Consider the following 13,447-nt stretch of genomic DNA (forward strand, 5'->3'; position numbering starts at 1 on the left):
GAGAGAACAAGCCACTTCTTCGGGGAGGGCTCTGGGAATATTGTGAAAGTTCCAGCACTGGAGTGTGTGGCACCAGCCAACTGGAAGAGTAGGTAAAATGGACCACATGGAGAATTCAGACTATTTTAGACGATGGAATTATCTTCTCAAGCATCTGTTCACCCCTCACACAGCGCCAGGCTCATCAAATGCTACCTCAAGGTCTGCAATTCTATCCCCGCACATCCTTCTTTTGGTATCTGTCACTGTGTAGACTTCCAAATACCATGCATGTCTTTGACCAGGCGCTAACCAGGTGGACTGCTGGATTGACTGAATCCTGAATTTAAAAACTCAGACTCCAGACCAGAGTAGAACAGATGTGGACACCAGGAGAAACCAGGGCAGTGGGAATTGCCCACCTGACCCAAAAGTAGCACCACTGCTTTTTCTCACAGAAGCAGTCAAGAATAGTGCTATGCCAGATTTGATCCCATTATCTGAACATGAAATAATCTTAAAAATTTGGTTTCAAAATGTAAATAATAAGGGATATTTATGTCACCAAATGAAAATACTGAATTTTCTTGGCCAAGCAAGTATAGTGCCCTTGTGCTCATGCATTTTACAAAACTCACTTTTAAAATCTAAAATCCTCGCCTAGAATGGCCTTCTAAGAATTCTGTCTTGTCGATGGTTTGAGCATAAACTCACCACATGGCCCAGTCTCTGTGCCAAACAGGGACCACTGTGTGCTTTCAAAGTGTGTTGCTGCTTTAAGAGTGCATCTGTTATTTTACTGCTGAGGAGTGACAGGGGTGATGCCTCAGCCTGGGATGCTGTCACGGCAACTCCTGCCCTGGAGCAGGCTGGAGCAGAAGGCCCCCAGGTTTCTGTCACCCCTTAGGATTCTAAGCCCTGAGTCGGAGCCCCAATCAGCATCCCTGACGAGTCAGGAGGCAGAACGGTCAATTCAATGCTTTGTAAAATGCTTTGGACATAAACCAAGTTGAGAGCACGGGCTCCTTGCTGTCTCCCTCAAAAGAGGGCCTCAGACCATCTCCCTGCCCATCAGATGAGGTAGGGACTCCAGGTGTGGCAGCTCCCCAGCCTGAGCTCCTAGATGAAGTGCTGGCAAAAGTGTGACTCTTCTGAAAGGTGGCCGACAGAAATCAGAAAACCAGAGAGCCAGGATGACGACCCAGGTTTCCCCAGTCCCAGCACCACCTGCTTTCTGTTTTCCCAGCGACTCCCTCCACAAGCCTTACTTTTGGCCTGGACATAGAAGAACACAGGATCAGTCCACGACCCGTTCCCAGAGAGAGAGGTGGCCTGGATCCGGGCCGTGTAGTTCCCCGGGTTGAGCCGGTTTAGCTTGGCCCCTCCATACTTCCTGTACTCCTGTCTGGACACACATTCCCGCTGATCCTGGAGGAAATAAAACATATGTGTCAATTTCCCACAAACACACTGCCTCGCCTCTCGCCTCCCGCCTCCCACCTAACACTGACCCCAATTTGCAATAAAAGGGAAAACACCCAGGCTTACATTATGGCAGTCCTCCAGTAACTCTAAGCACGCCCGACCTTTAACCAAACCTTCTTTCTTTAACCAAAAAGAGTTCCAGAAAGATTAAGTTATTAAGCCCAATCTCTAGGCTGAAAGATCGTTTTCTGCAAAGAAACAGTTTCTTGAGGGTGAGGATAAGCCAGCTCCTCGCACACTGTGAGAATTCCCCAAAGGGCATAGAGTTGGTAAAAAGACCTGAATCCTCACTGACTTACCTCCTTATTTTACTGTTCAAAGTCTTCAGCTAACCAGGAGGTGCCCTGTGTTGAAGTGTAACACACGCTACACCTGCAACAGAAACACACCCACACACGGCCGGTGCCCCAGTCTTACCTCGACTTGTGATCCATATTTTATTTCATACATTAAAATCAATCCATTGGGATTCTCAGGTTCTGGCCATTTTAAAAAGATGGAGTTCTCAGGCCTTGGCTCCCAGGTCACTGGCCCAGGAATGTCATCTGCTCCTTCTGCACAACAATTGAAATAGGCGATAAAGTTAGATTCGAGTCCTCAGGGAGGGAGAAAACCACTGGACTAGCCTAAGAACACCCTCCCCAACCCCTAGTGCAGGACTGCGGACAGCGGCCACAGCAACTCCTCCTGACCTGGCCTCGCACACACAGCAGGGGTTTTGGAACTGGAGCAACCTAATGACCTGTAAGTCTCAAGATGCCACCGTACCCTCCCTTCCCCTCAGTCTCCCAACAAAAAAGCCTACTCTCAAGTGCAGGAGGAAAATCTTGGCAAATTGAGTCACTTAGGTCTGCTACTCGGCTTCTATGCGATGCCATCAAACACAAGCATCATCGAAAAGGTGCTGAGTGAGCAGAAGCAGCGGCATCCAGCCTCCAAGCCGGGACCCAGATCCTTCATGCTCTGCATCTGCATGTGGCAGATGCAATTTCTGCGCAGGTGTAAAGGATGGTCCCCGAGCCCGCCTGGGAGGGAGCCGCCAGGAAGCTGGTGCTGAACGCAAGCTCGCTGCCTTCATCAGCAATCCCTGAAGCTGCCGGGTGAGGCTGGGGTGCCTGCTCTCCTGCTTTTGCTTCTTAAAGCAGTAAGCCAAGTGGTGAGCAATGTCACTGCAAGTTCCAGCTGGGAAACACTGAGAAATCAGCTGGGCTTTCTCTCCTGGGAGGGTGAGGAGACTAAGGCCGGGTAGGCTGGCAGCAGCACGTCGGTGCCAGAACTGCGCCCAGGAGGCCCCGCCCCCAGACTGCAGACACTGTGCTCTGCGCTACCTGCCAGCTCTGCAAGGAGGTGAACCGGGCAGTTCACCCATCCTGAAAGATGGATGTATGGCTGTCTAAGCCACAGGCAGCTTCTAACTTACAAGGGGAAGGTGAAGACCAAACAAGCAGGACCAAAGGCTGCTTGGGAGTGGACCTTGAGGAGCAAAACTCAGTCTGAATCAAGGCAGCTAAATGGGGATTTCACTGAAACTTAAGAACTCAGGAGGGACCTGGCAACAAAGGGCCATGGGAATGCACAATGCAAACCAAGGAGAAGGAAAAGAGCGGACCCTGCATCGAGCTCCCTGCTCTCGAGTACTTTGTATGGAGAGACTGGGGTGGGAGTGGGGTCACGATGTGTGAACTCCATTCCCTGGGCTGCTGGGCTACCAAGCTGCCTGCAAATGACCACCCGTTCTTTAATAAGCAGGACTGAGACTAAGGGTCATCGCCCTGGGTGTCGGCCTCCGTGTCTACAAATCACAGTCTCCGCTAGGCTGTGAGTTGGGCGTGGGGTGAGCTGGATGACACCGTACCTGCAGGCATGGTTCTTGCAAAGACAAAGTTGGAGGCGCTGCAGCCAAGCTTCTCAGCTTCGTGGTTACAGCTGTGGATATCGATTCGGTACAGAGTAAAAGGCCGGAGGTTGGAGATGACAGTTCTCTCCTTGTTATCCACTCTGCTCTCGAAGAAAGGGTACTCGGTCTCGAGCTCCTCTGGGTCTGTGATGTTGTAGGTGTCCACCACCGTGGTGTTCCTGTTCCGGCTGGACATGGTGGTGTTGGCGACCTGCATGACCTCCCTCCGCTTCCGTTCAGGTCTGCAAGGAAGAGAGAGAGAAATGTGGCTTGTGAGTGAGGGCTTCCACCTCTTTTGTCTTTTCTGTGACTCGAGTCAGAGAGAGAAAAGAAAAATCTTCACCTTGGAATAAAAGGAGCTACTCAACCCCCTTGCGTAAGAACCAACAAATAATAATACAGGGATTTCCTTCCTCATTATTTATTTTGCTTTCTCTACGCAGCAAACCTCGGCCTCAACATGCAACCTGCCCCCTGGCTCCCCGAGTGGTTACTCAGTGGTACCTAGAGGCAAACTAACACCTCAGCCCCCCCAGTGGGGAGGCTCAGTAGCACCTGGGCTGTTTCCTCAGAGCTGTTACAGTGGACAGGGCCTGGGGAAGGGAGGCCACCCGGGACGCTGTCGGGAAGGCAGGGGGCCAGCAGAATGGCACATCCCGATTCTCTGTAAACAGCCGCACTTCCACGCCGTGTGACCAGCAGCTAATATCACGGTCAGCTTTTCCCACACCCACCGATGGGACAAATTACTCCTGTCAGAAAACCTTGTTTACTCTTCAACATCTGTTGATGTTTCAGTCACGTAAACCAAACTTTGTGACTTAAACTATAAAGGCAGGGATCAATGAAAGGCACTCGGCACCAGATACTGACTCCAGAAAGGAACTCATGACCTCAGGCTGCCATCCTACTTCAAGACACACGGACGTGGACGGCGAATAGCGTCATACTCAACCTGACTTGACTGGTTTTAAGCTCTAAATAAACTGTTCTTAGAATGAATTGAAAGAAATAAAAATCGTCTTTGGAGAATTTAGTTGTAAAACAGAAAAGCTTCCTTTATGATTTATTCAGCCGTTCTGTTACCCAGACACTCCTTTTACCCAAATTCTGTGGGAAATTGTGTGGACATCAGATGTACGCCTCAGTAGGAGGCATGAAAAATCCCAAACGTGAGGTTCTTATCAACTGTGGCCCCTCACCATGGGCAAACTAGGATATTATGTCTGTCCTGTGAAAAGAAAGGACAGCAAGTGCGACTAGACTTCAGACAGCGGCCATCAAGACCGCAGGGTGGACACATGCATTCATCAGGGGAATGTGGTGTAGAGGAAACTTATTTTGAACTCAACAATGCAAGCACAAGGCATTCGTGAAATCTGTGTCACCCACAGCTCTGCCTTCCTATCACCTGATCCTGTGTTCTTGGACTGATGAGGAAAACAGGCACTGTCTTGTAACTATCAACAGAAAGCTAGGGGCTCTTCAGTGAAACCTTATCAAAGCGTGGACTCACAGCCTGAACCTCGGACAGGTCTTTGGGAAAAGACGGCAACGTAGCCGGCAGCCTCTGCTGGAGAATAAACAGATGGCTCCTGCTGGCCTGTCTGGGATGCTCTAAATCCATCCTCTTCTGTGTCCAAAGGAAGTAACACCGGCCAAGCCCCTGCTGGCACGGGGGGCGATGGACTGTGTTGAGAAGCAATGCCATGAAGGGAAAGAGCCCTGGTGTGTGGGGAAGAAGGGCCAAGCCCCAAATCCATAGTTAGTGAATCAGGGTGGTGGAGAAGCCACTGAACCTAGGTTCTAGTTTTAAAACATCTTTGAGCTCTTCTCCATCCTCAAACTTTGATTCTCGAGACCACGCGTGATATACAGGATATCTGGACCAACACATGAACTGCAGCCATATCAATCACCCGTGAACAGGAGATGTCACCGGCGGGGCAGGTCGGGAGGTTCCATGGTTTTAACGGCAGGAGAGGAGGGGGCAGAAAGCTGCTAAGTGACCGATAGCTTCATTCTGAAAAGGAAATAGTGCCTCCACTTCCAAAAGGTCTTGATTTCCTGTTTTAATGATTTTTCAAAGTAAGATATCTATCTTTGACTAGTATACAAATATCAGGAAGGTCACGTGACAGAAAATAAAAGTCTCTTTCAAAACCATTTGTTCCTACAACCTAAGAGAGCTTTTAAGGGCAAAGCAACTGCAGGATAAACAGAAGCTCGGGACTGCTGGTGCCCCTCTGGGTCCGGAGCTGGAAGAAGAGTGATCCCCAGGACAACGCACTGGCAGTGGGCTGGCAGCTGGGGCGCCATGGGGGTCAGGAAACGGGCTCGTAGGTCTAATGCTGGCCTGAATCTTGCTCCTTTGCCCAGATTTCAGGCATGAGGTTGTTTCTAAACTCTGTGCTACAATTTTTCAGGAAGACAAAGGAGCCATCAGTCACCACTCTGTTTCCATCTCCTTCCCCAGACATCACAAGGCTGCCCTGCTAAATGTCCGTCCACTTTTCTTTTCTTGTGGTAAAACAAACTTTTAAAGTTAAAAAAAAAAAAAAACTAACAAAATTTTGTTATTTTAACCACTTTTAGGCACATTTCAGTGTCATTAATTACATTCATAATTCTGTGTAACCGTCACCACTATTTCCAAAATCTTTCATTACCCCAAACAGAAGTTCTACACGCATTAAGGAATATCACCCTATTTCCCCTCCCCACAGCCCCTGGTAACCTCTAATCTACTTTCTTTTGCCATGAATTTATCTGTTCAAGATATTTCATACACATATGGAATCATACAATATCTCCTTCTGCGTCTGGCTGCTTTCACCCAGCATAATGTTTTCAGGGTTCATGCATGTGGTAGCCCATGCTTCAGAATCTCATTCCTTTACAGGGTTGAATAATATTCCATTGGAGGGCAAGACCACATTGGTTCATCCATTCATGTCCTGGTGGACACGTGGGATGTTCTCAGCTTTTGGCTATTTGAATAATTCTGCTCTAAACATTTATCTTCCTCCGCTTTTGTCCCCACTAGGCAGAAGCAGAGGCTGGAGCAGCGGAGCAGACAGATGCCCTGGCGTCAGTCGGGCTGCTTGGCTTGGAAAGGCTGTCTTTTGCGTGGCTTCACAAACTGCTTGTCAAGGGTGCCAGTGGCTCTCGGTTATGCTTTGAAGTTGGGCCCCTTTCAAAACTGACTCTGAGTCTCTCCCTCTCCCTTTGCTCCGCCTTGGCCAGGCTGGGAGGCCGCAGGGAGGCATGGGAAGGGCAACCGAGGGCCCAAACCCGGATCCTCTGCTCGCTGGTGTGTGCTTGGCCAGGTGATTGCCGCTCTCTGTGCCCACGTACCCCCACAGGGGCTGGGTGGCCACAGGGCAGCTGCACCTGTCACCTGTCACGCTGACAGCCCCCCACAGCTCAGGCCGTGAGCTCCGGCCCGTTCCACGAGGGCTGAGTGGCTTGGGTAGTAACCCCATTCGCCAAGCTGGCCGCCTACACTGTTGTCCCTCCTCGACGGCCGCTGGGTCTCACCTTTGAGGCTGTTGACCTACACACCACAGGGTGGAGAGAAAGCACCAGGACCTGCCCAAGGACCTCTCAGAGGACACGGTACCTGGGCACGAAGATGGCGTTGTGCAGGAAATTCTCGAAGACTTTGCGGTACTCGGCCTCCTCCTTCTCGGCCTGCTTCTCGGCTTCGGTCTTGGGGCAAGCGCAGCACGGCCCTTTCTCCCCACCACACACTTCGGTCTTGGGATTCTCCGTCACCTCCTCAACGTCGATGGTGCCATCGGCGTACTTCCTGATGGGGATTTTGTCTGCTTGGAAAAGAGTAGCCCAACGAGAGCCAAGTTACACAGGCTGGTGAGGAAAGGACGAGCCATCAGCACCTGGGCTCACGACCACAGCTGCTTCCCGACAGACAGCTGATGCTGGCCCCGGTGTATGTGGCCTCGGGGTTTGGGAGTCACAGCCACAGGTGTCTCCTGCCCCTCCCACCCTCACCTTTGGAGCAGTAATTGTGCCGGTAAAGGTAGCTGTCCTGGGGCTGGCGCTGCCACCTTACGATGTAGTAGCTCAGGTTGCCGTTGGGCAGGGAAGGAGGGTTCCACTTCACGATCAGCTGAGAAGAGGAGTTTGATGCTGAGAGTACGTCCAGGGGGATGGAAGGAACTGGAAAGGGGGACAAAGGACATTTCAGAAAATGGAACGAACCCAAGATCCTGGCTGTCAGATACCCAGAGCAAACCCACAGGAAGCCAAAAGTCTGATCTCCACAGGAAAATGGCGGTGAACGCTGAAACACAAAATGAAAACCGAACCTTGTTTTGAAATTGTATTACTTTCCCTTTGTAATATCTGTTCTCTGTGATAACAAACATTACTGAGCTGCAGGTGGAAAAGGGTGGTGGGAGCACAGCCAGGGTTGGAATGGATGACTTAAAACCCACAGTTAATGCAAACACTGGACTTTCCTCATTTACTACAGCTACCATCCTCCAAAACATTTAATGCCAGCAGTCTTAGCAAATGGTGAAACTGACTGACTTGCATTTCATCTGAGATTTTGAATCTCTGATAAAAATGGCAAAAAGCCAAAATGAAAGGAGGAAGTAAAAAGGGTTCTGGGGAGAGAGAGAGTGTGTGTGGGGAGGGAGGGAGAAGGGGAGAGAGAGAGAGAGAAAGAGAGAGAGAGGGTATGGGGGCCTTGGAGGAAAAAGTGGTGCAAAGGGCCAGTAAATCTACTGATTGTATAATCATGATTCAATGGAACTATGGAGTCATAACTATGAGAAGCAGTCTAAAAACACCTCGAACACACACAAAGCCCCGATTTCAAGTAACGGACTGTTACCAGCAAAAGAACATTGATTTCCAGGCAAAGCATAAGAATCTGGTCAATATTTACTTACTATTGCCCCTAAACCGAAACCTGGAGCTGAACTGTGTATAAAGGGCAAATGCATCCAGGGACCACTGAAACCTTATTCTCTTTGGGTTCAGAAAAAAGCGTCAATTTTGGTAGATTTTCCAAAGTGCAAAAGACACCTTTGTTGTATGTCACTTAAGCATAATGGCCATGTAAGCTGCTTTTAAAATTTAAAAGCTTAAGGTACAAAATCTTATACACAAGGGTCTGAACACTTGTAAGGAAGGACACTTTAGGAAAAAGTTATGACTAATACTAACTTTTTCTCGGAAAACTTTACTGAATGCTAGGCCACTTTGGTGCTTCCTAGAATAAGTACTTCAGAAACACACAGCTCACCCCTAGATGTTTCAATAACAGTTGTCACAAAAAAGCCTAGGCCATGGACCAAGTCAGTCTCTGTCCCTACCACTTGTGAGGACAGACGCCAAAATAGAGCAAACTGACTCAATTTGTACAGTGCTTTGTTTTCCATCTTTGGGGAAAGGAAACAAGTTTCTTAAGAATTGGTCTTAACAAAGAAAGAGTTTTATTTTCCCCAAATTAGCTACAATGAATTACTTGCAAATTTTTAGGCTGAACAACTTGTTGTGTTGCCTTTGAGCCTCTGCTACAACATCCCAGGCCTAGAATCAGAAGCCCGTGTCACATTTATTGATATAAACATTGTGCCATCAGTGACATGATAGTAGCCACTTAGAGGATCACAGAGATGGAACAGGGGAGGGGAGGGGAAAGGAGGAGGGGGCAGGAGAACATAAGCAAAAGGATTTCCCCACCAACATTTTTTCCTCACCCTCTATGCCATTTAAATTCATTTCGTGCCAGTTTATGCGTATTTTAAAGCAGCCTATGTATTTTAACAATGGCCATCACCAAAGAATGTTTATCAGTGCCTTTTAAAATGATGTGCATTTCCCTACTTCTAACCTGGTTTTTATATACTTGGAAAATATACACAAATGTTTGCTCTCCTTAGTTCCAGATTCTGGAGCTGAGAAATGAGTTGGTTTAGAAAACGGAGATCAGGGGAGAAGGAGGCACATTTTCATCAGTGAACACTTGGAATGTCCACAACATGGTTCATCTCATGTTTTTCAACTTCTGTCTGCTTTCTTGGAACCCTAGCCACTACGGGACGAAGGTGAGAAACCAGGGAGCCACCTGAGGTAACTGGAACAACAACCAGGGTTTCAGTTCCCAGAGGTCCAACTGTCCAAATAAACAAGAAGGGCAGCCTTAGAGGACCGTATCCAGTCTGGGCCTCCCAGTGAAGCCAACCCAGCACCCTGGAGGACCTGAGCTCACTGGTCCAGGACAGTCAGAATGATAATGGAAGACGGTACCAAGTCCAGAAGATGGCCTGGAAGAGGCTAGGGTATTGAGAGTGGGAAAGAAATATGATACAGTATTATATATTGACAAGACAGACAAATAAAAGACAGACTGGCCCAGGACAGGGAGAGACAACAGGCACAGCTCAGTGTCAGCCCTCTGACTACATCTTGTCATGAGTGAGGACCCTGAGCTGACGAGGTGTGGGACGGCAGGGATGGTGCGTGAATACCTGAAGCATTGGTGCGAATGTACAAGATCTCGCTCTTGGCTCCACGGATGTGGTCATTCTCCACCATGGTGAGGGTCACAGCCTTGACGTAAACGGCATACTGTGTCCAGGGCTTCAGTCCATGCAGTAAAATGCCGGGCTCCACGTCCTTGTTGGGTGGGAGGTCCACATCTACCATGTTCCAGCTGTTGGAGCCACAGGCATCCTGCCCGTCATACTCTGTGACGTTTTTAAAGGGTCTGAAACACAATCGATGAAGCTCAGAGAATGTTTTAGGCCGCTGACATCAAAGCTCTCAGAAACCTCCCCCCAGGGCCTCCCACGTCATACTTTCTATAATGGGAATTCTAGATAAAAACGAATCATCAATTAGATCTTTGTAGAAGAATAAAATTAAGCCACCGGACTCCAGGTTTCACAGTTCTGTACACACTATAGAATCGAACCCTCTGCCTCAGGAAGAGGAAGTTCCATAATTACTGGGATTGGAAATGCTGCTCCTTAAGAATATACGCAAATGCTCTTTCCCTCTCTTCCCCATTTTTTCACCATTAAGAAAAAACAAGTGTAGTCATTTAATGCAAACATTATTATTGATAAAGAATAACTTCTGGAGAAAAATGCCTTTGCTACAGAAAAACAACTTCTCAAATACAGCTTCTAAAATCTAATATGCTCACAAACAATTCTGATTGCTTAAGTATCTGGTGACATTCAAATATTTAGTTTCCAGGTTATCTGAGACACTAACGTCGCTGTCAGAGCACTGGTAGACTGTTAAAGAGGATGATGATTCTGAACAGATGCGGAGTCGGGCAGGGATTCCACGCCTCTCAGATGAAAGGGCCAGACAGACACTGGCTTCTGAAACAGACATTCACACACCCCTCCCTGTCGCTGTGATGGAAGATGAGTGACTCCCACGTGCAGGGACAGTGAATGCCTGATAATCCCGCATCCTGCGTTTCTCATGGCAAGGGCACTCCCAGGGCCCCGGCTCCAGCAGGGGCAAAGGGTACCAGATGCTGCCACTGGTGGCTCTGGTTCCAGCTCCGGGGAAGCCAAGCACCTGGGAAAGGGACCTATGGCATCAAGGCGGGATCTGGGTGAGGAGGGTGACTAAGAGGCCTGGGGGAACCACCTGGATACAGGAGGCACAGGAAGGAAGGGGGAGACCAAGAAGAGCTGCCATCTGGAGGGATGTCCTGGCTGCCCAGGCAGGCAAACGTCCTCTGAAGGCACAAGAAAAGCCCCCAGTAGATTTTGGGAGAAATTCTGAAAGGTTTGAGACATGAAGGTCAGTCTTTCTCCATTCTCCGTCCCTTGTTTGGAGGGCTTATGACCTAGAGCAGAAGGCCACACCTTGGGAGGGGCCACAGATAGAGTGACCAGAATAGATGCTGGACCCACCTGGAGGTCGCCTCAAGGGGAGCCGAGCATCCTGAGGGGTGTTCCCAGACTATGGATTAGGGGGACCAAGGCTGCAATGACATTGCAAACAGACCCTCCAACCCGTTCATGAATGTTTGGACTGACCTAATTCTCCACAAAACAAGTCTTCCCCTTTGGACTTATTTTATTCAAGCACCTCTAATCACCCACTGAAGAATGAAAGGCCTCAAGCTAACACTTTTTTGTTTGTAGCTGTCACTGGCGGTGATGGATGTCACGTGACAGACAGGAGGGTGGCGAGGATGAAGCCCTGCCGACACGTCACCAAGCACAGACACTCACGCTTCCTTGTAGTAGACGGTGAAGCTGATGAGGTCCCTGTAGTCAGGGGGCCGGTACCGGTGCCAGGTGATGATGATGCGGTTCTTCCACGTGGTGGTGGAGGTGAAGTGCAGGACGTCACTTTCACCTGGGGCAGAGGCACATCCATGAGTGACACCCATCTATGTCCTTTCCCTCCACGTGTCTGAGAGGTCACCTGCCCCGTACTATGGCCCTCTCCCCCAAAGCTGTCTGTACTTGCAAAGCCCCTTTTTGGACTTCTCAGTGGCTTTCTTGTTTCTACTAAGGACCCAAACATTGCGCTACGTGGCCTCCAAGGGGCTCGGTCCTTTGTTTTAGTACACTTGGTGGCCCTGGACGTGAACCTGTGAGTGATTCCTAACCTGAAGAGAAGGACCTCTGGATGGAGCAAGGTGGCCTTGTCTCTGCTCTTCCCTAAGATGCGGGCCACCCAAGGGGCTGGGGAAGGTGAGAGTGGACCCTGATGCTGGGTGGACTCTTCTTAGACCTGACGACACCTGTCTTGCAGTTGTGGATATCTGCCCGCTTGTGTCAAATTACCAAAGACAGGTAACAGAGCAGCTGTGCCACAGAGGGGAACTTCTCTTAGTCCGCACGCGGTATCGACACCTCCCTGTGCAAGGACACAAGAACGCCTTGGCGGCTCCAGCTAGCGCTGACGCGCAGCGGGGAATGGATCGAGCGCTGATCGGACCCATTTCACTTGGAGCAGCCTTCTGCGCTCTGTGGGAAGGAAGCCTCTGCTGGTGAGGCATGATGGGGATGCTGCCCCGAGCCCCCTCGTGCTCCCGGACCTGATTCAAACTGTGATGAGAACCCGGGAAGAACTGATGATTGCCTCCCTCGTGGAGACACGAAGCTCTCCTACGAACTGTCCTTGCCCCCGTGTCTGCCCGACTCCCACTGCACCCTCAGCAGGTGAAGCAGAGGCTAAAGGCAGTTAAAAACTGAGAAGTCTCTGGGGCAAAACGTGATGGATTGAGATGGGAAAAACGTTGCAGTTTCTGCTAAAGTGTTCTTTAGAGAGGAAACATGATTTCATTTTCAAGGGAAAATAAATGGCTACTGCATTCATGACCTGACAGGTCAGACTGGCCCACTGTAAGGAAAACACTTTGACAGCAATCTGCTGCATCCGCTTCTGCTGTGGTCTGAGCGGGGAATGTGGTGAGGGCTGTGGCGCGGCACATGAGGGAGAAGGCGCTTCAGCTCTGCGTCTGGTTTCTCGACTCTAAAAACTCTTCCTGAGCAACTCGAGTGTCTACCAGGTAAATCCAGAGCCAGCAAAACGAAGTCCAATGCTGCCGGTTTCGCAGATTCTCTTGCGCCGTGAGCGCACGTGCAAATCACCCTGGATCACGTAGATGATTCTTTTCTAATACCTGTCCCATATCAAAAGCCGATGGTGGAGAGACTATCTTTATAACTTGATCCAGCCACACAGAACCACACCATTTTTAAAAGCAGTTTTACATACAGGGTTAGGTGAGAAACTCACTGCTCAGAGGCAAAACCTTAAAGCAGAAGTCGCATAACCAGTGTAAGGTTATAATGACATTGTTCTAAATTTAAAAAGCAGTATCAATCCAGGGAGGCACCACCTTTCATGTTGTGGTAGGAACCAGGTGGAGGCCAGGTCAGGGACGGGGGCCCCTGGCCTCCCCTCCACTCCAGAGACGGAGGGCCGGGTTTGCTCCCTCCCGGGGCTGGACAGGACCAGCTCTCCCCTAGAAAATAATCCAACGGTGTGCCTGAGCATAAAAGACACTTAACTCTGTGTATTCTGTAAGCACCTCTTTAAAATCTGAGTGAGAACACATTTACA

The 13,447-nt window shown here is 49.5% G+C and overlaps 1 protein-coding gene across 5 annotated transcripts in view; it reads right to left on the reverse strand.

Annotated features, from left to right (window-relative positions):
- The window catches only part of IGF1R (insulin like growth factor 1 receptor), a 303,286-nt gene that overhangs the window by 36,346 nt on the left and 253,493 nt on the right, over positions 1-13,447 (reverse strand). For 4 of the 5 annotated variants that reach the window (XR_003001377.1, XM_024732050.1, XM_024732049.1 and 1 more), the window contains 7 exons: positions 11,602-11,728; positions 9,868-10,106; positions 7,376-7,543; positions 6,984-7,191; positions 3,320-3,603; positions 1,882-2,018; positions 1,248-1,407 (listed from right to left, as the gene is read on the reverse strand). Coding sequence is in view for 4 of the 5 variants with exons in the window: in XM_024732050.1 (XP_024587818.1) it covers positions 1,248-1,407; positions 1,882-2,018; positions 3,320-3,603; positions 6,984-7,191; positions 7,376-7,543; positions 9,868-10,106; positions 11,602-11,728 (1,323 nt within the window). In the remaining variant the exon portion in view is untranslated. The remainder of the gene's footprint in view (positions 1-1,247; positions 1,408-1,881; positions 2,019-3,319; positions 3,604-6,983; positions 7,192-7,375; positions 7,544-9,867; positions 10,107-11,601; positions 11,729-13,447) is intronic. The other variant, XM_024732051.1, reaches the window with a different exon arrangement.

The sequence above is a fragment of the Neophocaena asiaeorientalis genome, unplaced genomic scaffold, assembly GCF_003031525.2.
Source record: "Neophocaena asiaeorientalis asiaeorientalis breed wild unplaced genomic scaffold, Neophocaena_asiaeorientalis_V1.1 scaffold362, whole genome shotgun sequence".
Taxonomy (NCBI): domain Eukaryota; kingdom Metazoa; phylum Chordata; class Mammalia; order Artiodactyla; family Phocoenidae; genus Neophocaena; species Neophocaena asiaeorientalis.